Source organism: Athene cunicularia (genome assembly GCF_003259725.1).
Source record: "Athene cunicularia isolate RWA chromosome 2 unlocalized genomic scaffold, athCun1 chr2_part1, whole genome shotgun sequence".
NCBI lineage: Eukaryota > Metazoa > Chordata > Aves > Strigiformes > Strigidae > Athene > Athene cunicularia.
In genome coordinates this window covers 48,227,847-48,255,718 of record NW_020799095.1, presented here as the reverse complement: position 1 = coordinate 48,255,718, position 27,872 = coordinate 48,227,847, and the positions used below count along the sequence as shown (strand labels likewise).

The window sequence follows — 27,872 nt, the reverse complement described above, 5'->3', positions numbered from 1 at the left end:
TCAACTGCCGCTCCAAACCTCGGCGCTGGGAAAATCTCCAGATTGAGCAAAGAGTGAGCTGCTCAAACAGCGAAGAAATGCTGCAGCTTCTGAAATGCTTTGATTTTCTTATTTTACAGAAAATACCTCTTTTTCAAGTGAATCTTCGTGGTGTGCTGCTACTTTAAATGTATCACATTTATGGATATTACTTCTACATTATTTATAGATTACTGTGGCTGAGACTAAACATTAAATTTACTGAAGCACTATAGGTACAGAAGCATGGCTCCATAATGTCACTGCAAAAAGTTATGTTTATTTTGTAGCATAATACATCTCCATAATGTTGCCTGCGTAGTTCAGTTAGCATTTTCCATTCAGTTAAAAATGGTAGTAATCTTTCGGTACTGGAGCTACTTTTGCATCGTTTGCTGTGTTTTATTTTTCCCTTAAACTCTTTTGAAGCACTGCTTTTGCATTGAATGAATTTTACTTAAGAAGTGAAATATTTTGTTTTAGCAAAAGGAAGAAAAACTTGGAGTTTGATTACTTCCGCCAGCACACACTAAACTGCAGCCTTGCCTTCTGTGTAGTGTGAAAGTGAGATGAGTTGTATTTCTTTTAATTCTTTATCTTTTTTTTCAAGTGGTTCTGGTCCTTTGTAAATGTGACAGCTCTGTTACTGTTTAAGATTACCAGCGGATGGTAGTTTTATTAGTTTTATTTTTTTAAGCATGTGTATGTTTTGAGATTTTATATCCATAGGCTTCTCCGGAATGTATGAAGTGCTGTGGCTTTTCTCAAAAATAGAAAATAACTAGGAAAAGGTTCAACTGTGAACTGCATGTATATGCATATATGTGTGCGTATATGTATTACATTTGTTAAGAAAACGTTGTGTATCTTTGTAGCACTTTTTTAGTGTGTTCATCTGCTACTTAGTCTTATGTGAAAAGGAAGCAAACGTGCACAGGTCAGCCTTGAAGATCAGGGCACCCTGTTACGGGCCCTTGATCCTTGATGCTCTCTTGCAGGATGTCACATGCTGACCTGGTGGATGGATGCCAGCACAGGACTGATACTGAGCATAGCTCGGGCTCTCCTTTAGCTCAGAGGAGACCCAGGCAAGGCTGGATGGGCACATTCAGCTTCTGTTTAAATGCTGTCCAGCTGTTCACGTAGAAGGCAATGGTACAGCAGCTCCCTAGCTCATCTTGCTGGAGGAGTTACTGGAACACTGCTGAAGGTGGACATCTCCTAACTTCTCCTTTGTATTTTCATCCATCTTCTGTCTCTGGCTGTTCCAGTGGCAAGCGATACAGGCACGAAAATGAAAGTGCTGAGTGTTAATTAGTTCCTCCCTGGATCATAAGGAGACCTACTTTTCAGTCTTGTGAAGACACAAATCTACATGTGCTGCTTCTTGAAATTGGAAGTGGTCTCGGTGTAGCCCTGTTAGCTTGTCAAGCACTGGAACAGGAAAGGAGATGGCCAAAATCTGTGCTAATTTGAACTTGAAAGTATTTCACTCAAAACTTAGTTCAGCGGGTTAATTAGGTTGTTAAAACAGTTTTTAACTATTCAGCTTCATTATGAAATGCATATGCCCCTGAACCAGTGAATCTGCCTGGCCTCTGACAGATGCATTTCTTTTAACATAGTATTTCCTAGTAGCAACCTGTCTAACTTCTTGAATACTGCAACACTGCAAGACGGGTGTGCAAATTATGGCTTATATGAGAAGCTGACACACGATACAAAGGTTTTACTATCATATATATGTATGTCCAACCAAAACTCAGTGTACAGACTGAAGTGTACCAACTACTTTGTGGTTTTAGAATTTGCCTTGGGATCTGTGAGGTTTTTGTGCTCTTTTGAGCCTTTTCATGATTTCTTATCCCTCCTTGTCAGTTAGGAGGCTTCTGTGTACAGTTGCTGTTACTAACATTTACTAGCTGTATCTATCTCATGATGCATCACAGCCTCATATAAAGAGAGCAGTGCTGAGTTCTCAGTTGTGTATATAAAAAGTTACTTCAGAATTTCACTACTGCTGATCCCTAGAAAATGAGCGTCCAATAACCAGTGGCAGATATTTAATCCACCCAGATTTGAGGACTATTAGAAATAATTTATGTAGGGCAAAAGAAGTTTTTTACTTTAAGCTGATACAACAAAAGTGTTCCCAAGGCTTTGTTTGGTTAGGCAGAGGTCTTTTTCCTTCATACAGCTTTAGCTGTCTTGAATTAATGTTCTTCCCGATGATTCTTCTCCTTTTGTCCTAGGTACTACGTGAAAGTGTATTTTTGTAGGACTTTCGCAGGTATGGAAAGTAAACTGCAGTGTTCTGATATCTAGTAAATAACTTCTCTTTTTCTTGTGTAACCATTTGATCTTACTGTACTGGTGCAACTTCTGAACTTATTTTCCAGAACATCATGGAATGAGTTAACTAGAGTAATGTTCAATTTTTCATAAAATTTCTAAAAGTTCATAAATCATACTGACATATTTTCAGATCCAAGTGTGGTGACCTACTTTATTGAAAGTGAAGTGAAGAGGTTGTCTCAAAAGTAAAAATATGTTACTTGGTTATTTTTTCCCCATGTCTCACCTGTCTTACATATTTAAGCTTTTATTTATTGGCCCCTAGCTGTGCAAGCAGATCCATCCAGGGCAGACTACTAATACAGTGTGTGGGAAAGGGGTTGATGAGGAGGGTGAGTTAAATGGTTTGGAAAGATTTTTTTTTTTTTTTTTTTCCCCCCACTAAACTAGTCTGGGATTCATGCCTTCAAAGAAATAATTTCAGTGGAAAAAACAAAACCTTAAGTTTATTAAATAATGTTTTTTGGGGGAAAGAGGTTGCCAGCTTCAGTTGAAATTAAGATAATTCGGGGGTATATTATGCTGAATATAAATGGAGCAATTTCCTTGGATTATATATGTTTGAATGTTAAACCAATGTGGGCAGTTGTTTCAGGTGTGTAACAGTGCTGTTATTGGTATATTTTCTGCAAAGCTTAAATGGAAGATAAAACATTTTAATGATAAACTGAAAATGGCATTTAAAGCAAAAGTTATATGGGCATCATCTACAGATTTGGCACCAAGTATTGTAAAATAATTTCTGTCCTCATCAATACATCACAAAAACAGGAGCTCTATAAGAAAAGTTAATGGTTTTCTGTTACTTAACTGTTTCTATCCTGAGTCATAAAGGTTATAAAATTTTATTTTTCTAATAAGATCAGATGCAGTTTCTTTTTGGAGAAAGGCTTTGTTTAATACTGCTTTTTATCCTGACTTGTGTCTCTTCATTTTGGGTTACAAACAAGCTTGTTCATGAAGGGTTCATGATACACAGATGTTAATTTTACTGTGTTTAGCAAGTTCATCTGTAAGCGCACAGAAAGTCTCTTTATTACCCAGTTTGTATTATTTGGGAGAACTGGCTATTGCTTTAATTTAATTAGGAAAAATTCAGTGCTAATTAGTTTGCTCAGGCATTTCAGAGGAGTGGGCTGGATTAAGAGCCCTCCGGTCATCCCATAGTGGCTTGCTGCAGCAGAGAGGGGTTTATTGTATGACAGCTGCACAACAATCTGTTGTAGTTTCACACAACTACAGCAAAATTTGATGGGAGAAGCCTGAGCTAAACTACTTTAGAATAGAGTTCATGAGGGAAAAGCTTTTTCTTTACTGTGTAACTTGTGCTGCTGTTGGAACTGTGCAATGTTTCTGCCTCCAAAGGATGGTTTGAGTGAAAGGAGGTTTGAGAAGATGCTGTAGATTACTTCTATTAGCATACTCTTGTATTAATTGCCATTATAGCATTGGAGTGTGGTGTTTGGGTTTTTTTCTTCCTGTTCTCTTTGTATAACCAGCCAGTATGGTTGCATATCTTCCATTTAGCTTATGTGATTGCAGTAATTTATTTTAAAGCCTGGCTTTATCTTTCCTTGAACCCCTCCCCAGGCTTAGTAATGCTCTGGGTTCATTAGGGCTTGCCAGAAGACCTTGATAAGCACAGTTCTGTGGACAGTCTTTGATTCCAGAAACTTACAGGCAATTCAAGAATTAACTTAACCCGCAAGCAGTGGGTACCACACAGGTTACGAGCAGTCTTTAGAAATAGCATCTGGAAATTGTAGGCGAGACCCTGCACTTTCAAATCAGGGAAAATATGCACCAGAGGGACTTCCCTCCTAGGCAGGAAGAGCTGTTCTCCTGTTTCTGACTGTCTGCAAATAATCTTCTACAAATTCAGATAATTTGACAAAGTGCTTTGCTGAAGGCTCTTGCAGGCCTCCATGAGATCCCTGAGAAAAAAGTTATACAGGGATCTGTGCAGTCTGCTCTTTGGTGTAGCATTAAATCATACAGAAAAGGAAATAAGGTGATAAGATTTGGAAGGGAAAGGGGTGTGTATTTGTGCATCTGTGTATAGATTTAAAACTTAACTGTGAAGAGTTGTAGGAAGGCAACATGATTTTGAACGACTAGCCTCTAAAATAGCAGATGAAATTAAGCATAGTGCCACCAGAAATATTCAGCATGGGAATAGATAGGAGTTTTTGATTTACATTTGCAGTGATGCCTGAAATACCTACTAATGAAGAGATCATGGTGTTACAATAAGATCTTCTGAAAAATCACATTAGCCCAATGTTCATTTGTTATCAAACTCATATAAGATATTAGGAATTATTAGAAAAATAAGAGAACAAAGCATTGCGTGGGTGTATAAATTTATGGTGCTTTCCTTTCATCCTGGATATTGTGTGTGTGTTTCTAGTCCCTCTCCTCCCGCTCAAAAATATGAATTGGAGACAGTAGAAAGATAAGAAACAAGGACTGTCAGAGTTACGAAACAGCTAAACTGTTGTTTGAGCTGTGGACCTTCTTGCCACAGGATACTTTTGGCCTGGGTTCAAAATGTGATGGGATAAAGTCATGAAAGAGGAATTTACTGAGAACAGTTACATACACAGTTGATGTCTTCAGGTAAGAAGGTCCTTAAACTGCAGTTAGAATGTACCTGGGGTAGTATTAAGGGAAAGCATTGCTCTGTCTTGTGTTGTTCCTTTCTGCAACTCTTCTGCAGATATCTGCTGGTTACAGTTTTCTCTGCTTTCACGGATAATGTGTTTTCATATTGCAAAGTTGTTTTGCCTAGGCTTTTCCGGTACACGGTGTTTACGTGTTTGGTATTCAGTATTTAAGATAGAAAAGATCACTTACAAGCTGTCTTCAGCATTCAGTGGTGATAGGGGTAGTGAGTATAGTACCTCTGTGGATGTCATAGGAGATCATTTCCAGAAACTGAGATTGTAACTCCCAACAGATGGAAGGGGAAAAAAATAAAAAGTCCTTTAAATTCTATATTCTGGATGCTGCTCAGGCTTGGAGTTTAGATAATTCAGTTTACCATTCCAGCATCATTACTACCTAGTCTTATCTATAGGCTTTTAAGGAACAGAGGACTTTTTTGTCCTCTGCAGTGTTTTTCTCTTTAAAATTTGCTAGCATCCAGAATACCTAAATTCATGGTAGTGATTCAATATTAATACTTCTTTACACCTTTATAGTTGTTATATTTGTGCTATCACTGCTTCAAGAAAAGCAAATCTAGGAAATGGTACATGTATTGCATGTGGTCCACTGTAACTAAGGAAGGTGAAACTATTTTCTGTGATGCATAACACGCTCACAGTTGCTAAAAATGAGACACAGTGCAAATCTTTTCTACGTATGCAATACCTGTGTATGTCAATACAACATGGCCACTTGATAACTTCTGTTCCATACTGCATCCAAAATTATAATTTATTAAGTCACAGTAAAGCCTCTGTAATACATTATTTAAACAAAAAATAGGTCTCTTTAAAATATCATCTGAATTAGTGGAAAGACCTGTTTGAAACACCATTGTATTATGAATGGCAAAATTGCCAAGTTGAAAAACAGTACGAAGGATTATTTTTCCTAGAACAACTATTTCAGTAAGTGAAGGTGAGTGACCAGATTTGAAATGCATAATTTGATCAAGGAAGACAAGTATTCTTAAAAGATTTGAAAAAATCAGTAAGTTTTGTCTGACATTTTTTGAATGCCTCTTTTGTCCCTATGTAGAAGATACAAACGCTCATTCTTAAATGGTGATGTTTCTGTTGATCTGCTGTGCAGCTGAGGCTGTAAGTTATGAATTTAAAAATGCTGCTGTAATTCATACCCAGTTGAAAGGCTTGCTCCAAACAGCATCTCAGAGCAGCAAGATGTGAACAGATCTGAGGAATCACTAGAGACAAGGTGTTCCAGTGTCTCTTTGCCACATGTGTCTTTATAAAGCCATAGCTATTGGAGCCCATGCATCATCTCTGCTTTCATTCCTTTCCATTAAACGCTGTAGTTGTTAACTGGGCAGAATTTCTCTTGAAAATTTGGGACTTCATCCTGTAATCAGTTAATATGCTCTTTGTGTGTCCAGACCATCCATGGTCTGATCTTAGCATTATGAGGTTTGGGAACAAACATGATAGTTCAGGTAAATTTTTGCATTCCATGCAAAACTTCCAAAGACTAAGCTCAAAAGTACTCTGCAGCATTGCTTACAGAAACATTTGGTAATTAGTTTTTCTTGCTTAACACTTTTTATTTACTTTATGGAAATGGATCCTGCATTGAAGACCTATCTCAATCCCAGCCTAGAATATAAATCAGACTTTTTAATAAAATGCAGTCTTGGCTTCGAAAGAACTATTTAATGCACTAAAATTGTTCGCAGAATGAAGTTTAATGTTATGTTCTTGTACCTTATGAAGTTCATGAAAGACAAAGACTTATTGTAAATGAGGTGTATGAGCATTTCGGTTTTAAGCATTCAGATGTGACTATTTGCTGTCATATTTTTAAGTAGACACTGAAAAGAAAATACAAATTATTAGGGAGGTTTCTGTGGCAGTAGCTGCAGGGAACATGACATATAGCACTATGCTTCCCGTTCTAATTTCAGCATATTTCATTCAGTGTTTAAGATCAGAAAGGATTTCTCCTTGCCTGGATGATACTGCAACAAACTTGTTTGTGCTTGTGCTACAAATTTTCTTGAGTGCTGTTTTGAAAAAGTCCTTCATAGCTGCACAGGTATCCTTTGGGGATTTGTAAATGCATGTTTCTGCAAATTTGTTACACTCTGGCAGGTGTGCATGGTATTCATGGTAATAGTTGTGGTTAAACAGTTATTTACAAGATGCATATGACATGGTTGTCTCTCGTGTTACCATGTGATGTTAGCAAGGGTAGTATTCAGGAGCATATGTTGCAGTCGTATAAACAAACATCAAAATTAAAAGGGCTGCACGAAAGGCACAAGATGAAAAGGGTGAACCTGCCAGTCCCTGCCCTGGAAGAGTGCTAAATATGTCAGGTGTTGCAGTCTTGTGTAGGAAACAAATACATCTAGCTAACAGTAGACCATTAAAATATTTGGTGACCAAATAAAGTATTACTTAAAAGATTCTAAAACTTTTTTCCAACCTTTTTTTAAATTTTAATGTGTGTTCAAGATCAAATTCTTGGGAGTTTGAATCTTAGGGAAATCACTAAATGTGCATTTCTTTTCTCCAAACCATTGCTTTTATCTACAGTTTTTAGTCTTTAAAAATGCTACATTTTCTTTCATTGAACTGTATGTAATTTTTTACCAGTTCAGGGTTTTTTAGCCTTGTAGACCAATAAGCAAGTTGAAAAGAAAGGCTAGGACTCCTGTTTATTTAGTAACACCCTCTGTAGACTTCCTTCTCCTACAGCCAGTGTCGCAGCTCACAGTGCTGTCTCTGTGTTGTGTCTTTTGTCCTCTAGCAATGCTGTCAAACAGTGACAGAGGAAACATCTCAGATCCTTTTCTGACCCTTTCAGGAGTTTAAATGTTCCACATGTGATCATGTATTTGGCTAGAAAATATGCATGGGCATCAGTAGGCATTTATGCCATCTCTTCTATTGTAGATCAGTCCTGTTTTCTTCCTCAGTTCAGATACTTATTTTAGCAGCAGGTTATTTAATGTAATTCATAGTATCTCCTTCGGATATTTCTAGGAAAACTCTCAATGTATAGTATCTTAGTATGGCAAAACTTTTGATTGTGCAGAGATCCAGGTTGATCAGTAATAGGCTAATGTCACCATGTGAGTTTTGACAAGGAAAAAATGTGTTGGAACAGAAGGACAGTCTCAATATGATGGAAAATCTCTGTGAAGTTATCTTAAGACTTGAGAAGGATCTGAGGTAATAACCATGTATTTCAAATTCAGTCATTGTAGTCTGGAAAATTAAGTCTGTGCTACATTCATTTATTTTTTTGCTATTTTTTTTTTCCTAGTGTCCCAATGTAATATCAGCTTGAAGAAGCAGAGGAGTCGAAGTATCTTCAGCACCTTATTCTGCTGCTTTCGTGACTACAATGTCGAACCACCATCTACCAATAGCACCAGTGCTCTTCCTCCTTTGGTGGAGGAGAATGGAGGACTTCAGAAGGTCAGGATTTTCTCTTATTTTGCTAACATATAGGTCTTTTGTAACCAGGGTTTAACTCTGTGCTTCTGAAAGTTTATTTTAATAGGTTTTCCTCATGGGGAACATATTAGGAGTTAAAGAAAAAAATTACTGTTTTGATGGTGAATTGCTAATACTATCTATTCAGCTGCAATTTAAAACTAACTTTCATGAAGGGTATTGGCATTATACATTTTAATAGGCAAACAACATATAAAACCTGAGTAAGACACTAAAAAAATGTGGACTTCTTACAAAATTTAAGATGGTGAGTTTTCATTAGCTTTGCTTCTCTTTCCCAACTACAAGAAGGTTAAAATATGTCCACTGGATGTAGTGGAGCCTGTTTGAATGTCAGTTGAAAGGGTTTTCAGTGACATAAAAACAGGTCAGAAAGGAGGAGAGCTATAATTGTTTGGACCTTTTTCCTAACCAGTTCACCTATATTTAATGCACACTGAGTCCACATGTATTGGATTTTGACATTTTTCCAGGTTAAGTTTTGTTTACCTAATCAGTCAAATTAATTGACAAAAACTTTTAGCACTTCAAAGCATTGAATGTCAGAGCAGCATGTTACTTTCATTGAGTTCTAGTAATTATATTGCTTTGCCATATTCATAAAATCACAGCACTAATGAATTTATATGTTCTTTTTAAATCTGATAACACTTGAGAACATTTTCATTATGAACTGAAAAATTTCAGTTCAATATAGCAAATGCAGGAATGCCATCTTTTTCCATACCGTGTTGGTTTTCAGCACCCTCAAACTCCTCTAGTGCTAGACTCTTGAAAACCCATTCCCCTTGCATTTTTCCAGGACTTCTATGAGATTGCTAATATAGGCGTATCCATGATGGGGAATAGTGGCAGAAATAGAGATATCGCTATCTTTTCACTCTTCTGGACTTCAAATTAATTTTTTGTATTTGATGCAGCTGATTTCTTACCTACCTCATCCAGTCCATTATTTTTTGAATTTTGCTGGTTATGTTTGAATTAAGAAAAGCTCAGGAGATAAGAGCAGAGGAACTGTTTGGTGTGAGAGAGGAAAGGAAAGCAAATTAAAATGATGGAGACTTAAGAATACATGTGGAGATAAAGACTGAACTGCAACAGTTCATGCTGAAACTGCTCACACAGAGGTAAAGTGTGTTGAAACTTTCACTGCCAAGAGAAGGAATTATATGTGTCTTTTTAGACTTCTTTCTGTAACCAAGGTACTTGACTGAAATGAGGGAAATCTAGCCTAGATGTGCTGAAGGGAAAGCTGAGTGCTGTGTAGCATGTATGCGCACATTCACCTGAGAAACAAAAGGAATGGGAAACTAGTAAAATTTCCGTTTGAGTTATGCTAGGGAACGGAAAGGATGCAGAAGGGAGACTGTTAGCAAAATTGCAGCTGAGAGAAAATGGGAGTTCATGAGAAAGAAAAGCATAATGAAGAGTTTGTTTTTTCTATAGAATATGTGAGTTTAAATGGTCTGGAGTCAGTAGTTTTCAGGTTGCATTTTGTAAAACATTTAATTACTTTCTAAATATATCTTACGCCTTGAGCAAGTGATTGCATGTATGTTCACAGAAGTTTCCATCCTCACTTGTGCTACCTTAATGAGCAGTCCTGAAGCAGTGCAGTACTTGTACATGAGCCCAAGATATAAATCACAGAATGTGTAGAATTACCAGATTACAGCTTGCTAGCGTAAAAAAGTTCAAGGAATTAAAGAGTGCATTTTCTTCAAGTAGAATGAAAGGTACTCAGATCCATACAGATCTTCCTAGAAGAAATTAAGTATAGTTGAGCTTTTCAGTAGTTCTTAAGTGAGTGCAAATAAGTCTGTGACATTTCTATTTTAAATGCAGTACTAAAGACTAGTAAGTTTGTATGTGTTTTTATGTGCTGTTTTTATTTTGAGTGCTAATGTGGTTAACATAAGTAGGAAATTCTAAAGAAAGAAAAACAACATTGAAGACTTCGGTATTTTTGAATATCCTTACACCGTCAGGCTAGCGCTGTGTTTTAGAACTGTGCGGGTTGGCTGGATTTGATCGAGTTACACCGAGCATCTTGTCTAGATTCAGAAGTGATAAGTTGGGGGAAAGTACATGCAACAGTGAGCCTCAGTTTCTAAATTGGTGAAATTAAACGTTCAGAAATAACAAAATTACCTGTTTTAGAAAAGGAAGTCTGACAACACACTGCTTAAACTCCTCTGCTATTTAATTAAAGTTCATTTTGCATTATTCTGCCTGCCAGGTTAGAGTAGTATAAATAGAATAGCTGCTGTTCAAATTGTCACTTACCTGCTTTCTCTTTTGTATGTTTTATTAATTATTTATTACATCACAGGTGACTTCTGATGTAATGGCCCAGTCAGTTCATGTGTTGGGACCCTTTTCTTCAAAAATGGAAAAAGAAAATTGCACAATAACTTTAAATAATTACCATTAGACACTAGTGTAAAATGGCTTGGATGTACTTTCCTTCTGTCTTTAGTGTTCAGTAGAGGTGTTACATGAAAACTGGTGATAAAGAATTCATAGGAAGGAAAAGAATGGAGAAAGCTTCTGCTGGTTTAACAGGAAATCAGTGTTTGTTCTGTGTTGCTCCTGGCATATTCTCGAAGTTGATGAGACAAGCGAACATCCTTTTAATTAGTAGTCTTGATTCTTTAAATGCTAACATGTTATAAATAAGAGAAAGCAAGGAAGAGTATTTTATAAAGTAATTGGAAACTCAGTTCTGAAATTTTGTTCAGAGTAATTGTGTGATTTAAAATTTATTATTATTTTGTTGTATTAGAAAAAAGTGAAATCAGTGCTTCACATGAATCAGTGCTTCACTTAGTATTTTACCAAATTATGTGACTTGATTATGCTTGGCAAATGAAGTGTCATGTCACTACTTCATAGGATTGAAAGAAACACTAAACTGAGCATGGGTTTGAAGTGTGGACTTCTGTTCTGTTAGGGGGAGAAAAAGCCCAAAAACTTCTTTAAAGTATTGAGTTCGTTTTAAACCTTCTACTTGGAGAGCAGCTGCTTGTCCAAGTGTGACTCTAATACTGGTAATGAATGGTCCATTCTGTCTCTGAAGTTTCAATACAGCATTTTTCAATAATAACTTGTATTTACTGAAACTATTGTACATTTGTTTTTCTTAAAATACAACAGCTTTTAGTGCAGCACAAAGATGTATTCTAAGATGTAATACCTATTACAGTGGGTATATCAGCCTGTCTGCAGCTTGGATGCTAAGCCAGATGTGTCATTGGGAGCACACAATGTAAAGCCTTGTTAAATACTTGCTAATTTTTTCTTGCCTCCTCAGCAGCAGGCAGCTCACCAACACCTTCCAGACAGTTTTTTCTTTAGGGGCCAGAGTGTAGGGAGAGGGAAGGTTTTTTTTGTTTTCTTCTGAATAAATTCAAATTTCAGTTTCTGTTCTTCAGTTAGCACCTTGACTCAATTTGTGTATTTTCTGGGCATGCTTCTGAATGTGAGGGGTTTTTTTTTCTGGGTTAGTTTGTTACCTGAGTTTTGAAGTGTTTTCAGATACAGATTTCATCTGTAGGCTTCAAAGAGGGATCCAGATAGAGAAAGGTGAGAGAAGCTAGATGCAAGCTAGCTTTTTCTTACCTTTGCTTTCAGTCGTGGTGGCTGAGGGAGCTCTGACAAGTCTATCAGCACTTTGCCATTTCAATTACAACCCACTTCCACTAGAGTCATCTTTGCTTTTGTTTCACAGTTAGATCCAAATAGGGCAGATGGCTCATGTTCAACAAGATGAAGCATGAATGAGGAAAGGGGTTTTTTATAGTTGTTGGATTAGAGGAGGAGGTCTTGATCCACACTCAATGGGGAAAAAGACAGAATTAGAAGGAGGTTTATTCTGGGGGCAGCAGCTGCCCCCGCTGCTTTCCCTGTAACAGGAATGAAGCCAGAAAGGTCAAGTCGAATTTACACCTCATTTATCCTAACCACTACAAAAATTAGGTCTCCTTCTCCCCACTTCTTTTTTCTGCACAATGCTGTCATCTCCAAGGTGATGCTGGAAAGCTGTTTCGATGGCCTATTGTCATGTCTCCAACACTCTTGTCTGCTTCAAGAATCTCTATTTATAACACAGTGGAGGAAAAAGTATCTTCTCTGTCCCATGTGAATATAATTCACCAGAGTGAGGAAAATGGCTTATAGGGAGCATGTTCTTGAGGTCAGAAGTAGTATGTCCTTCATGCAAGAGACCTAGAGGAGCATCATGAGCATAGACTCTCTGATGGAGAGACTATTAACAGCATGCTTTCCAAATAGACATAGAAGCTAGTCTCGCTTTTCAGTGTGGAGAAATATAATTGAGATTAATGTAAATAATAGCACTCTGTCTCCTGCTTAACCTTTACTGATCAGGACAAGAAACTTCCTAGTGTTTGGTTCTGTTGGTTACCACCAGCATTGTGGCAAGGCAGGTCTGTTTAGAAAACAAAACCCTCCTCTGAATAGCTATGTTTGGTTCCTCTCTCCCTGCCTACTCATTTTGACCTTCTTTGCATCCCAAAAATTTTTCTATATTAAGAGACAGAGCTTGATATTCCAAGTCAATGAAAGAGTCAGATAGTAACTATATTATTGTTTTTAAAGAACCTATTGTGGTCTTGTATAAGCTTTGTGTTAAGAAATGAATATGATAAATCCATTCTTTCGATCAGCTGCTTCTCTAAGGGGTTTATTCTTGAAAATGAAACAGTTTATCTTTGAATACAGATTGTTCTCAAAAAAGGCAAAAGAGTGTGATCTGTCATTTGAGGTTCATTGATCCCATACGTGACCGTAGACAGCATTAATGAATGGACTCAGTACTGAAAATGTGTATCTCAAACTAAAATTATGTAGCTAAGTGAAAAGGTAGGATTTGTCATTTCATCTGTATATATTAAGCTATGAGAGAAAAAAAGTGCTTTCAGTGGCTGGACAAATCAATTCCTGGGTTATCTTAGTGATACAATGGGGAAGTTTTGGCATTCTAAGAACTGCTTTGTCCTGTTACCAGCATTAGGAGCTTGTGAAAAGACTTCAACAAATGCAGTCATCTGTCATCTAGTTCAAATGATACTGTTACGACCTACTTCCCTTCCTGTTCCACAGCATCAGGAAATGAGGCAGGACGTTTTTAAAGTTTCTCACAGCATTTGCCTGTTCATAAACACTTATGCTTTACCAGCAGATTCTTGCCATATATCTTTCTGCTTGTTCTTCCATTTGTCATCATTACCATTTTGATTTTTGCATAGGTACTTTTAGGGTTGCTCTTAGGAAATTCACTTTTTTTCTTGTTTTTTTTAAAGAATTTCTGCAAGAAAAAGAAAGCAAACAGTAATGCCAGTCCTTTTGCAACTTAGATTCTGTATTCCCATGAAAGTTGGGTTTAACAGTAATACTGTGGAGTACAGCTCTTGCTTCACAGAATCACAGAATCAACTAGGTTGGAAGGGACCTTGAAGATCATCTGTCTGTTAACCTAGCACTGACAGTTCCCAACTACACCACATCCCTCAGCGCTATGTCAACCCGACTCTTAAACGCCTCCAGGGATGGGGACTCCACCACCTCCCTGGGCAGCCCATTCCAACGCCTAACAACCCCTTCTGGAAAGAAATGCTTCCTAATATCCAGTCTAAACCTTCCCTGGCGCAACTTGAGGCCATTCCCTCTTGTCCTATCACTTGTTATTTGGTTAAAGAGACTCATCCCCAGCTCTCTGCAACCTCCTTTCAGGTAGCTGTAGAGGGCGATGAGGTCTCCCCTCAGCCTCCTCTTCTCCAGACTTAAACACCCCCAGTTCCCTCAGCTGCTCCCCATACGACCTGTGCTCCAGACCCTTCACCAGCTTCGTTGCCCTTCTCTGGACACGCTCGAGTCATTCAATGTCCTTTTTGTAGTGAGGGGCCCAAAACTGAACACAGGAATCGAGGGGCGGCCTCACCAGTGCCGAGTACAGGGGTCAGATCCCTTCCCTGTCCCTGCTGGCCACGCTATTGCTGACACAAGCCAGGATGCCATTGGCAAGAGATTGTCAGAATCGAAAGCAAGTTACATCATGGTGTCTCTTGAAATCTGTGGGAAAACCTGATGTGATACACAGCTATATTTGTGTCCACGAGTAAACTAATCTTGTACCCGAACAGTGAATATGCCTCTTTACCTCTCATGCTCTGTTTTCATCTCTTGACAGAAGAGGAGCTCCAGTTGTATTTTATTCTCTCTACTAGTGAATGCAAAAAAAGCCATTCAAAACAAAACATGGGTTTGCAATTTTTGCTCTGCCTGCGTAACCATATCCTTGATAACAATTTGATCACAGGCCAGCTAATCCAACTGCCACCTACTCAAATTCACTCCTTTCTCAAATGGCCCATGAACTTCAGATGATGTTCCACTAACAAGATATTAATGTGCTGAATTATATTTCTTTTTGCCATTATCTTGAGGAAAATTTGGATTCTTACCAGTTTTTGTGTTTGATTTTATAAAAATCAGATGCTTTTTACTACTGCAAACTTCTTGATAGTTCATAGTAGTTGCTACTCTCTAGCTTACTTCATCAGCTTCTCTGGATTTTGGTCAAACTTCAGTAAAAATTTATGCTGTTGTAGCAGTAAAAAGAGCACTTTAAAAATAATATTGAATTATTTTTGTCAGTAATGTGCCAACATCATGTTAGACTCCAAAACAAGTGAGCACAAGACTTTTTCAGCTGAAAGAAGATGTTCTAACGTTGAAAACGGCTCTTTCAATAGATAGTCAATTTGCTTGTCATGAGAGCCTGTGTTATCTAAGTAATTAAAGAATAAAATCATCTACCTAAGCAACATCTGTGCTATAAAGGTTGGTTTCTTTCTTTCATGTACAGTGCCCACCAGAAAACAAATACTTGTTTTTTGAAAGTTTAGAAAGATTAGAAAATACAGTGCCTACTTTCCAAAATGTATTACATACTGAGTTGGCAAACCTGGGACCATCCTTCTTCATTTGGAAGTTGTAAATGGAATTGTCTTTGTGTGTGTATGTTGGGTCCCAGGATGAGAAGAAAAGGTCAAGCTGTCCAAGACGGTCTTGCTTTCTCCTAAGTACAATACAAAAGTGAGACCATGGGAAGAGCACTGATACCATTGTCTTTTTCTGGGTGAAGAAAGTGAGATTCCTTGGACTAGTTTATCATCATTGTGTCCTTCTCGGACATTTTGCTGTTGCCTAAGTGAAAATGCTGTTTTTCCTGGGGCAGTTGTTTCAAATGAAGTCAACTTCAAGGAGTGGGAATTCCTGCCCTGCTATCAGGGTTTGGCTGAGCTTCTTGTTGCTGCAGTGAAAATAGACTAATATACCCAATAGTATATCTTAAGGCTGAAAAAGTTACAGTAAATACATGTACTTTCTTATTATCATCACTTATTAATCATAGCATGGGTTTTACCAGTCCAGTCTTCTAAAAACCATAAATGCCGATACACTAACCAACCATTTCAGCGACTAAAATGCAAGGTCCTGTTTTTATTTCTTTTTACCCTGGTTTCTTGAATACTTCAAACTTGTGGTTTAAAATGTTTGAGTGCTACGTTTACTGCTTCAAACCTTTGTTCTACCCTTAAAAGCCATTACCCTTACAGTGATTTTTTTTCTTTTTCCCCAGGGTGACCAGATGCAGGTCATGCCTATACCAAGTGTATGTATTTTTATCCCTTTTTCTTTTAATAATTTTCATAACTTTTGCTTTGATTCATCTTATGTTGCAGTCTAACAGGTCTGTTTTGTGTTGCATGTTAACAAAAGGATTTTATGTTCTGTCTGTAATGTTATATACTCAGAGGTGAACTGAACTGCACGTGTTGTACAGGAACTAAAAGAAGAGTTTGGGTTTTATATGGTTTTCATTTTGCATCTCAGTTAAATTCATTTCTCAATTTCTATCATTTTGAAAATGCATGAAGGAGTCTGAAAGTATTTTAATAGAGACAAAAGGTGACTCATCATCATTATGTGACACACAGATAAAAAACCCTTTTCCTCTAATTTTTCCCTATATTCTAGTTGGAAAAAAAAAAAAAAAAAAAAAAAAAAAAAAAAAAAAAAAAAAAGAGTTAAAAACTGCTTAATTTGTTTGAAACAAGCCACTTCAGGGAAACAAAGAGTACACTGACCACAGCTGCATTACTGCACTCGTTTGAGATGATGCACTCAGTATCAGCTGCTGTTTTATGGGCCGTAATATTTCTGCTTATCTTCCCTGGATTAAACTTAGAATGCTGTTTGGCATCAGAACTAGTTTTCAAAACTAAATAAAAATAAAGAAAAAAAAGTTCTTCAAACTGGAGCTTTTAATTTAATTGTTTAACCTTTTTTGGTCAAAAAGGTGCTCTTTTTTAAAAAAAAAAAAACAACCAAACTTCTTTTGTGTGTGGATGAAGACTTAGGCTTTTCAAAACTGGAAACAATTTTTTGAGCTCTTTTACTGTTTATAATAATTATTGCAGAGTTTTCCAGGAAATAGCAGAGCTGATGTGTGGAGTTACTCACACAGCCCTCTTTCTTGAGATATTTCGTAGCCTCTAAAGACTCTGAATATTCCCCAAGATACAATTTTTTTCCTCTTTCCCTTCCTAACCCAACATTACAAGACCTCCTATAAGAAACCTGTCCATGCTGCAGTGCAGCAGTATCAGGAGACTGCCGTAACTCTGTGGATCATTTCCCTCCTTCACTATTTTTTCTTGGATTTAAGAACTGTTAGAAATTATTGCTTTCCTACTATTTCTAATATGAAATTAGTTCTAATATGGCTCATGCATATGTTTGCATGCATGTAATTTGTATATATGCAAGACTGGGAATAGAAAAATTTGGATCTATGAAAATAATGATTTCTAAATTATTTTTCCGTTTACATACTTACTAGTTTCTGTTTTGTGGCTGTAGTGGTAAAACATGTTATGGCTGTGCTCTGACCTGGAGTAAAATTTTGCCTTAGAGTGAGTGTAGGTATTAATGAAATAAGAATTCAAATGGAACAAAAATTTGAAACAACAAATGAGTGCAGCTTTGTCAGATATGAGCATGCTAGAACACTTTCTTTGCGATGTTAAAGCAGCGTTCTGTTAGATTTGGGTAGTGGTAGGAAAATGAACGATAACAAGGGTTTTTTTTTTCTTTTGTTTTTTTTTTTTCTACCAAGTGCAACAGTAATCTTGCTGACCTATATTCCCAGCACTTTAATAAGGCAATAAAATTAACTTCTCTTTGCAGTCATGATGTAGAGTTCTCACTGAACAGGTGACTCTAAGCATACTCATTCCTCTCCCTTGCCATCTGATGCCTTCTTTCAGCAGGACATGCAAGTGTTGTCAAGCAACCATCGCCTTCAGGCAGTTGTGTGACATTTACTACTGAATATCAGAGTGGTTCTGGCTGTCAAACAGAAGCCAGTGAACATTAGTACGTAATAATCTAAATAAAGACAGAAGTGATATGTGTATGGAGAATGTGATAGGAACAAAGATACAACATTATATGAGAAAAATGCCTAAAATTAAAACAGTTCTTTTTGCCTGTCTTAAAAGGGCTGTTTGTCCTGAGCACTGGAGCTCAGAGGTTCACTCTGAGACAACTCTTAACTGTGTGTTTAAGACCCATTAATGTAGAATTTTTTGATGCTCTGCTACATAGGGTCATGGATGAGAAATAGGCTGTTTGAACTGTATGTATTGTACATGCAAGGAGAAAAATCTTCTAAACAGGCACAGAGAGCTTGGTCACAGTTAAGTTGGATGTTTATTTTTATAAGGCTCATTGCAAATGTAATCACTTCAAGTGTTTAGAGAATTCCTTAGTGACTCTGAAAAGAGCACTGCCCACTCCCCACTCATTAAACTTTCAAGTTGAAGCCTCCAGTCAAAATATGAGCTTTTTTTGAGCTTTATCATGCATGTATAAAATCTGGCAGTCTGTTGAGGTCACCTGTTTGAAAACTTCCATTGCTTTATGTACATATGTGCAAATCAGTGAAGTATACCTTCTGCTCAGTCAGATTTTTCCTGTATTGCCCTTAATTTAAAGATTTGAATTAATATGAATTTTCACTTGGTTATTGATAGAGATAACTGCTAAGCAAGGAATGTTCCAGCTTCAAGTTAGGTTCTCAGAAAACAGAAACAGTGTGACTTTGGGTTTTTTTAAAGATGAACTTTATCCTGTTTGTATCTCATATTCTGAAACTTTCCAGATAAGGCATAGATTAAACAGCAGTGTAATTGATTTTTTTCCTAATACAGCAAAATGTTTTATTTACAGCTGAAATAAACACACCCGAAATTAGAAAAAGCAGTATCAGCTGACACACTGTGATAGACCTGACTTAAAAAATACATTGAGTGTAGCTCAGGATACCTGTGCTTTCATGGATTTTTCTCAGCTTAGATTGGAAAAGGAGTGTGGTAGAGAAATCAAAGTAGACCCATTGCAACTGCAGCACTCATTTTCATTCTTTTGAATGAAAAGGTAGATGAAAATACAAAACCTTACTAATGTACCTTTTAAATTGAGTTGAAGTGTCCATTTCTTTTGTTCAATTTAAAATCCTGGTGTTAAGGAGTGGTACCAAAATTAGTCCTCAGAATCCCTGCAGAAGTTAAATCTTATCACTGGGTTACTGCTTTTTCCCTTGTCATCTACATTTAGAGACATTCGTGTTACAGTTTTTTCTAGAAGAAATTTTGTCAACTGCCTGTTTTATAACAGGAGCTAGCATCTTTTGGCAGCTGTGTTTTAAGTGGGAATAATTTGTCTTCTATTAGAGTATTTCTATGCATAACTGCTGGATAAAGCTGTTAGCTGTGTAGAGTGCAACCAAAAGTGTGAATTGAAGGGAACACGAACAGCAAATTGATGTGCTGCACTTAGTCTAGACAACATTTCCAGTATACAAAGAAAGGGCTTATTAATTCTGATACTTGTCTCTCTGGGAAATAGGGGCCTACAGGGAAGAAAAGTTATGATGTTTTATACAGTAAATTTCTGAAAGGTTTGTGTTGACCAGCTGTTTATGCTTCAACCAGAAGTCCTGTTTTCTTGCCACCACCACCCCCTTTTTTTTTTTTTTTTTCTTAGGGAATATACTATTTCCACGGGACTGAAGCAGTGCAGCAGTCGTTTCACTACAAGGTCTGTTAAGCTGATCAGCCATGAGACCTGGCTGGAATGCATAAATCCCAAACAGTGACTAGTTTAAAAGCTTTAACTTGTATACAATTTATGTCTTGTTGGAACTGAAGACCAAGCTAGGACTTACAGTACTGAGATACCACATGTTATTTTTTTGCTGAGTTCTGTAGTAGTCTGCAGTCTTCCAGAGAGTATTACATAGTAAATATGAGTTGCTGTTAGCCACAATTAAATACTCTTAATCATCTTGGATATCTCTAAAGCTACTATATTTAAAAAAAGAAATTATCAAAGATCCATAACTATTTGCTATTAACTGTGGTGGAAATCTGGTAATTAGAACTCTTCTTGGATATGTCTCCATTAGTGAGGAAATTAAAATACAATATTGAGTAATGCTTATTTGTTCCTGCCTAAAAGCTTTGCTGCTCTTAGACATGGAAATTGCTTTAGATCAGAAAGCTTGATCAGCAAAACAAATGGACTGATACCCTACATACAAACCCTTTAAGTTCCTAAAGCCTCAGAAATGTCTTCCTTGCTCCAAAATCCTACACCAAATGTTTAGCATAAAGTCTTGCAACTTGCAGTGCCTTCATCTTTGGAATAGTTTACTTATCCCTGTTAGGTTATCAGGGGGCAAATGTGTTTTCAAAGTTGAGGGCAACAGAGATACAGGTTTGGATAATTTATTTCTTCTGATCTTCAAATGTGCTAACTTGTTGACCCAGTGTCTTTGAAAACAGGATCAGATTGAATTCAAGGCACCAAAGCTTGTAGGAAGGTTGGTGTGCCCAGTGGGAGACTTTCCCCAGGATAAACCTGGAGGTGAAGTCTTAGATAAAGTAAGGTCAATAAATACACATTATCTCCTAAGGCAGTATTGAAAAGGGAGAGTGAAACTAGCAGTAACCAGTATTTCTGTCTAGATACCACAGGTAAGCTTGTTTTTCTCCCAGTCACTGCTTTTGAGAAAGCAGAGCTGTAGGTGGATGAAGATGATGGGCACGGCCTGTCCATCACTGTGCAGTTAAGGAATTCAGATTTTCAGAGTTGAAGGTTCTCACATTTTGTAGTCCTTTGTGTATGTCCATCCTTTTCTTGATGACAGGCATACTAGTTTCCACATAAACCCAAATATATCTGTGATAAGACAATGCTTATATTTTTCATATTTTTCTATGAAAAAACAGCTATTTTCATATATATTTTCCACATATAGAGATATTTTCAGTTTGAAAAAGAATTCCATAGCAGAAGAAATTGCTGTCTTTTAACTTCTTTTGCAGATTAACTTAGTCAAAAATTCTGACTAACAGTCTTAAGAGTATAAAAATGAACTGAATTATTCTTTAAAAAAAATGCTTAAGGTTTCTTGGCATGTTCCTATATTTTTCTCTTGAAAGACAATAAATCAGTATCAGAACATGGGTTCTGAAGATTGTCTTTAAATGGGTTTGATTTTTCTTTCAGTAAGCTTTTAGTCTATTTAGGTAACAAGTCTGGATCCTTCTTACTATGAAAAATTGAGGTGAAGTCTCTAAATACCTTTTAGATTTTGAAATAGGGGGTGAGAAACTGAAGTTCTTTAGATATGGTCCTAGTTGCAAACAAGCAGAGGTAGAATTCAAGTAGTTGTTGAAGTAGTGTATACATGGGAATGTCTATAACCTAGAAAAGGTGTCCTATAAATTTTGGCCTTTTTAGGTTACTGTGATGGAAGGATACTTTACAGGTATTAAGCAGAAGTTGTTTTTTCTTGAAGGTCATCATTAGATGTGTACTAAGGGAAAATACATTGAGACAAATGGCTTGGAAGCAAAACAGCTTTGATTTTGGTAGCTGAAGAAACTGTCGTTGATGTTAATTGTAAGGAACTAAATCAGTTTCAGTGAGCACTCCTAAAAATCCCCCAATAACTTATGCTTTAGCTAAAGACACTTTTATTTAAGTCCAGAATCTCATTTGATAATTACTTCATTTAAACAAGAACTTACTAGGCATCATTGACCAGTACGTATCAAGACAATGTCTGAAATCAATCAGTTGTTAATAATCTGTACTTGCTGCTGTAGGGTATTCAGGGGGTGTCTCACTGATCTGTTTGTCACCTGCTCTCCTCAAAGGGGTGGCCTCAGGTCTCTGCAAGCACATCTACAAAAGGCTACTGAAAAGAACAAAAAATATGATAGATGCATCCTTACCAGAGCTATGTTGTCTGAACAGATAAAAAGATAGCAAAAGAATGAAGTTTGAGTTCTGTATCCAACTCTTAATTAATTTCTTCTCAGTCTTGAGCTTTTCCCTGCTGATACTTTTCTATAGAGCTAGTCCTTTTCCTTCCTCAAAAAAAAACCCCTCTTTAAGTGAGTGGCAGCAGTGTTTCAGCTCCAAATGGAAGCGTTCTCTCCCATTTCTGTTATTCAGGAAGTATCCAGTACCGAAGTCTAAAGTAACATAACTGTATTGCAAATTGGGATGTTAAAGTGGGGAATGAGTGATTGGAAGACCATGTGACTGTCTGCATTGCTTTCAGAAAAATTGTCAATTCATGTAATTGGTACCATTTTTTAGTAAGGGCAGCATACTGTAGAAGAACCTAGTTTAGGTTCTTTATTGCAATTTTAATGCCTTTATTGGGATTGTAATCCACATGAAAGCTCTTGGTCAGCACCCTCACAAGTGGTAAAAATGAGAGTGGAGACATGTCCTGGAAGATAAAATTAGTAATGCTGTCTTCCTTCAGGGTTGATTTCTCCACTTTATCATCTTTCATGGCAAACAGAAAAAACCAATTTGTGTAAACGTTCATCAGTATCATATGGCTGGAAATAGTCTTGGCTGTGAATAGGATAACAGCAGCAACCAAAACCGAGGCGTTAGGAAGAGGGCCACTGGAAAAAGATACCATTGTATCAAAGGTCCTATTTTTCTCTGTTGCTTTATAGCTAGTAATGGTGGTTTACCACTTTCTTTCCAATGCTTTGGAGGTCATTCTAACAAGTCTCACATCTGGGGGCGGCGGGAAGAAGTCTGTATGGGTATTGTGTGAGCCATTAATTTTCATACATGTACTTGCGATGAGCCCAGAAAAAACATTAAACTTTGAGTCATATATTTCAGTTCCTAGTAATTACTAGAATAGTAAGTTGGCAGAAGAGTGCCCCTTCAATAGAGGTTTTACTTTTTTGTTGTTGTCTTCCTCTTTTCTTTTTGTTTTTAGCCACCAGCTAAATACCTCCTGCCAGAACTGACAGCATCAGATTATGGGAAGAAGTGTGTGGTCATTGATTTAGATGAAACTTTAGTGCACAGTTCATTTAAGGTAAGTAAATTCAGAAGTGATCTCTTGCAACTTGAATCTGTCAGTGAATGTTGTAGGAACTGTTAAACCTCTTAACAAATCAACTAGTCTTACGGACTCTCCCAGGATGCCTGGTAGTTCTCATTGTTATTCCTATGAAGATTCATCCTAACTTAGCTGTAAGGGGAGTAACACAAATATTGCTATTTTTTTTTTATTCTGATAAAGTCACACTGACTGCAACAAGGTCTAGAATAGTTACTTATTTTATGGCTTTTAATGGTAACTATTCCAACAAGGACCTGTATTTTAACAGGTACAAAAATTGTCGCTCTGAAAATACCATTTTATTTTTACTGTTTTAAACGATGCCATAGTTAGTCTAGGAGAATGGAAACTCAGCACAGCTTTATGCTAGGTAGATGTACCTTAAAACAGTATATTTTGGGCACCAATGATTGCTGTGTTCCGTTGCCGAGATGATTTCTTTCTGTCCCAGGCTGCTGTCCTCATCACAGTGTTTTTAAGTATTTAGCTTTCCCAACAGGAAAGCAAATAGCTTTTAGCTGTTGCTGATGAGTCAGTCATCTTCTAGAAGCAACAAGTTTTTATAACCCTTCAGATTTCAGCATGTGGTGGAAGTAGTGGTATTTTTCTATTGTTTAAGTAGGGCTAAAGTTAGAATTAGGAGAATTAAGAAATACTAATAACCTAAACTGGCTCAGAGTGCTGGTAGCATTTCTGATTAGCAAATGTCAGATATGATGAAGCATCTGCTAGTTTTATACTTTGAAGAATTTATAAGAATCAATAGTGCATTTCCTTACTGGTAGCAAGCTAGAGTTACTAGCTTTATAGTCTTCTAGTTTTGGTTGCACTCCATTTTTAACTGCTAGCATAAACACAACATTCTAATCCTGCAATATTTAGTTGCCAGTATTTAAATATGCAAACCATAATTCATGTTGTGGTTAGAATTTGGCAACAGCCTGTCTTTGTTGACTTAAAGAAGACCTTATAAGGAGATACTAGAACAAATATTCCTGTGCCTCAAACTGAAACTAAGATTCTTCTCTGACTTTATTGCGCCTAATGGTATACAACAATTCACAGTGGTATACAGGAACCTCTTAACCTCAGTGCCAGATCCTTGACTTCTATACCCAGACTGAATTTGAACATGAGAATTTTTCAGTGAGATTAGAAACATAGCTGGATTGGGAAGGGAGGGACCATGCCTCCTAATTAAAGAGTCAAAAATAGGAAGAGAAAGCTGAATTTCAAAGTCTTAAGTTTATATAAAAATAATGAAATATTTGATTTATTGTTATGTGAACTGTAAAAATGAAAGTTTGCTTTCTGAATGCTGTAACTTTGTACTGTGATTTTTTTTTCTGGTTTTTGAAACAAAATGAGATTCAATTTACATGTTGGGGTTTTTTTTAAACCATTTTAAAGAAATACCCATTTAGTGGTTGACAGTGTAAATCCTTTCTTGTAGGATTGAGGTTTGTCTTTATTGCAGAGTGCTTTCTTAGTGGGCTTATTTTGATCATCCCATTTATTCAAATTGTATTTAATAGTTATTTAAATGATGTTAAATAGATATTTAAGAAAAATCAAAATACTATTCTATGTAGTCTCGAACACTGAACAATATTTTGTGTTAGGAAAAGAAAATTAGTTCTTTTTTGTGTGAAGTAAATAATGTTAGGCAAATGTTGGAGTTTCTGCAGTATTCAAGCCTTACAGCTGTGATGGCATTATCTTAACGAGAAAGCCGTGTGATGGGAGTATGTACAAGAAAACCAAGTGTTGGAGGAAATGACTTTAGATGTTTACTGGCTAGTACTGTCCAGTGGTGCTGTTTGGATTTTGTTTCATAAAGGGAAATACGATGGATTTCCAGAACAGCAGGGAGTTTAACACCTATGTACATACTGCTCTGCCTGAATAATCAAATTGCTTTTGCAGTTTCTTCTAGTTGGGTTTTTGTGGTAGTTTTTTTTCAGTAAAATATGTCTGCTATACCCAGGCAGGTCCCTACTTAAAAGCTGTAAAAGCATACAAAAATTTGTGACTTTTTAGAACAAAAGGCTTTATTTAAAACACATGATATTTAGAATTCGTAATTCTGTTATGAAATAGGCTTCATATTTCAAATGCAGATAATTTTTTTTTTAAACACAACCAGAGAGGCAGAGTATTTAAAGTGCTCTTTTTATGAAAGTAGCAACATCTGAAGGAGGATAATTCTTGTCTTTTTATGCCCCTTGAATATTTGTGAAGCTTTAAGGAGGTACTAGGCTTTCATGTTAAGTGCATATTAAAAGAATAAAGTTTGGGGTGCTTTGGCAAGAGTAAAAAAGGAATAGATAGACATTATAGTTATCATTCCCATCATAATTTATGATTTTTGCTTCTATTATTGTTTTATTAAATCAAGGAGATGTAAACATGGTATTGTATAAAATGAATTAAACCACATGCAAGTCTGGAATGTAGTCATTCAAAACTGGCTGTGAAACACATTCGGAACATTTAAAACTCTGAAGCATTCTATTAAATAGAAACGGTTCTAAGTTAAGATTTTTAAATGGAAATACATTGTCTTCTTTCACATTGTGTCTCTGTGGTTCCCACTCGAGACATGTACGTGCTTCACGTGTGCAACCCCAGAAACCTTTATCCAGTGAACTGTTGCAGACATTTCTCCTGTCTTCCCATCATGATGAAGGACAGAACCTCAGTCCCTGCTGTTTTCCTTATCGTTTGTGTCAATAAGAAAGCGACGTAGGACCTAAAGTATAAGTGGAGGAAGCAAATATGTAGTTAAGAGTAGTTTGGTTAGTGTTACGAAGTCTAAGGGTGAGTTTTATTTGTTAGCAAAAATTAAGTTGTCTAAACAGAATGTGGTTTTCTATGACATCTGGTTGGTGTTGCTCCTGTTAAGAAAGTTTAATAATAGCTGTAGTTTTATCAGTGGGCTTCAAAACCCTAGAAAATTGCAGTGACCTATTCTTTTTCTGCTGCTACAGAATATTTATCTTGCTTAAGGGAGTCATGCATATATAAATTCTTCAAGTGTGTACAAGTCTCTTCAAAGCATGCACGTAGCTGGCACCCACTTGAAAACTGGTGGCTGAGTCTTATTGACAGTTCATTTGGGTTTCTTTTAAGGTGAAGCTTCAGAACTTTTTTGTGTAGCTGTTCTGTGGCTATTAGAGGTGCTGCAGAGTATCTTCTCTGAGGGGCTTCATGCAAGTAACAGATGGGAGCCTCCCCTCTGGCTTTTTCAGAAGCAGGAAGGAGGATGTATCTTGTAAATTGCTTGATGTCAGCTTAAAAAAAAAAATTAGATTGTATCTGTGGGTATATGAGGAATTCTTTAGACCATGTTAGTGCAGTGGTCATCAACAGGATGGAGCTCTCCAGCATCAGCTGCTGTGGAGGTTTGATTGCCAATACTGGTTGGTCAGGACAAGTAGATTCAGTGTAGCTTCTCATTTTCCCTCTGACACAGCACTTACAGATGTTGCATCAAACCATCTTCCTTATTACTTTGCTACTGAGAGAAGGTGTTGCCTTCTATATAAATTCTTAGGGTCATTTTGCTCTCCTTGCAAGAAGGGTCGTTTGGCAGTGGAATTATCTCATTTTTCCAGGGAATGTGATCAAAGTGATACTGTTGGGTTAATGTTGCGGGATTCTTTTTTTCTACCTTCTTTTTTCACAGAGTACACGGTTAGGCTCACCAGTTTGGGATCTTCTTCTCAGTCTCTTTACCTTGGCTGCTTCTTTGCTTCCTTGTGGTTTGAGCTCAGAGGGCAACTGAGCACCACACAGCTCACTCGCCCTTTCCCCCTCAGGAATGGGAAGGAGAAAATAAAGCAAAAGGCTCAGTATTAGAGATAAGAACAGGAAAGGATGACTCAGCCATTATGGTCACGGACAAAAGACAGACTAATTAGAGGAAGAAAAAGAACATAAATTCAATTTGGACATTAACAGCACTTAACAGAGTAGGACAGTGAGAAGCCACATCTTGAAAACACCTTCCTCCACCCCTCCCTTCTTCCCAGGCTCAGCTTTGCTACTGAATTCTCTACCTCATCGCCCCCCAGCAGTACAGGGGACAGGTAATAGTGGGCGTGCAGTCAGTCCCACTGCTTCTTCCTTCTGGGGGAGGACAGAACTCCACACATTCTTTACCTGTTCCAGTATGGTGTCCCTCTCACAGGAGACAGTCCTCCACAAACTTTCTCCAGCCTGAGTCCTTCCCATGGGCTGCAACACTTCCCAAGCTGCTCTGACGTGGGTGCCCCGCTTGTGCTGCAGTCCACCCAGCATCAAACTACAACAGCAGGGGCTTCCTTCAGAGTCCCAGCCTTCTTTGGGCGCAGCCGCCTGCTCTGGTGTGGAGTCCTTCATGGGCTGCAGGTTGTCATCTGCTCCACCATGTTCCTCCATGGGCTGCAAGGGCACAGCCTGCCCTCTCACCACAGGCCGAGGAGGTTCTCTGTGCTGGCACACCCTGCCCCTTCCTCCTTCTTTCTTTCTTTCACTGACTCAGTGTTCACATAGGTGTCCTCCTTGCAACTCAGCCTCACAATTCCCTCTCCTCCCAGGTTTTCCTTCTTAAATACATTATTGCAGAAGCACGACCACCGTTGCTATTAGACTCGGACTTGGCATGGAGATGGGTCCAACTTGGAGCCAGGGGACGTTCAAGAAGCTTCTCACAGGAGCCACCCCTGTAGCCCCCTCCCCCACTACCAAAAACCCCACCACTCACACAAACCCAACACACCTTGGTA

General features: G+C 37.4%; 1 protein-coding gene across 4 annotated transcripts in view; it reads left to right on the top strand.

Annotated features, from left to right (window-relative positions):
• CTDSPL (CTD small phosphatase like) overlaps positions 1-27,872 on the top strand; it is an 82,749-nt gene that overhangs the window by 38,197 nt on the left and 16,680 nt on the right. For 2 of the 4 annotated variants that reach the window (XM_026841890.1, XM_026841893.1), the window contains exons 2-4: positions 8,368-8,522; positions 16,228-16,260; positions 22,975-23,076. In XM_026841890.1, coding sequence (XP_026697691.1) covers positions 8,368-8,522; positions 16,228-16,260; positions 22,975-23,076 — 290 coding nt within the window. Of the gene's footprint in view, positions 1-8,367; positions 8,523-16,227; positions 16,261-19,697; positions 19,752-22,974; positions 23,077-27,872 lie in introns of all 4 variants that reach the window. The other 2 variants (XM_026841889.1, XM_026841892.1) reach the window with 2 other exon arrangements.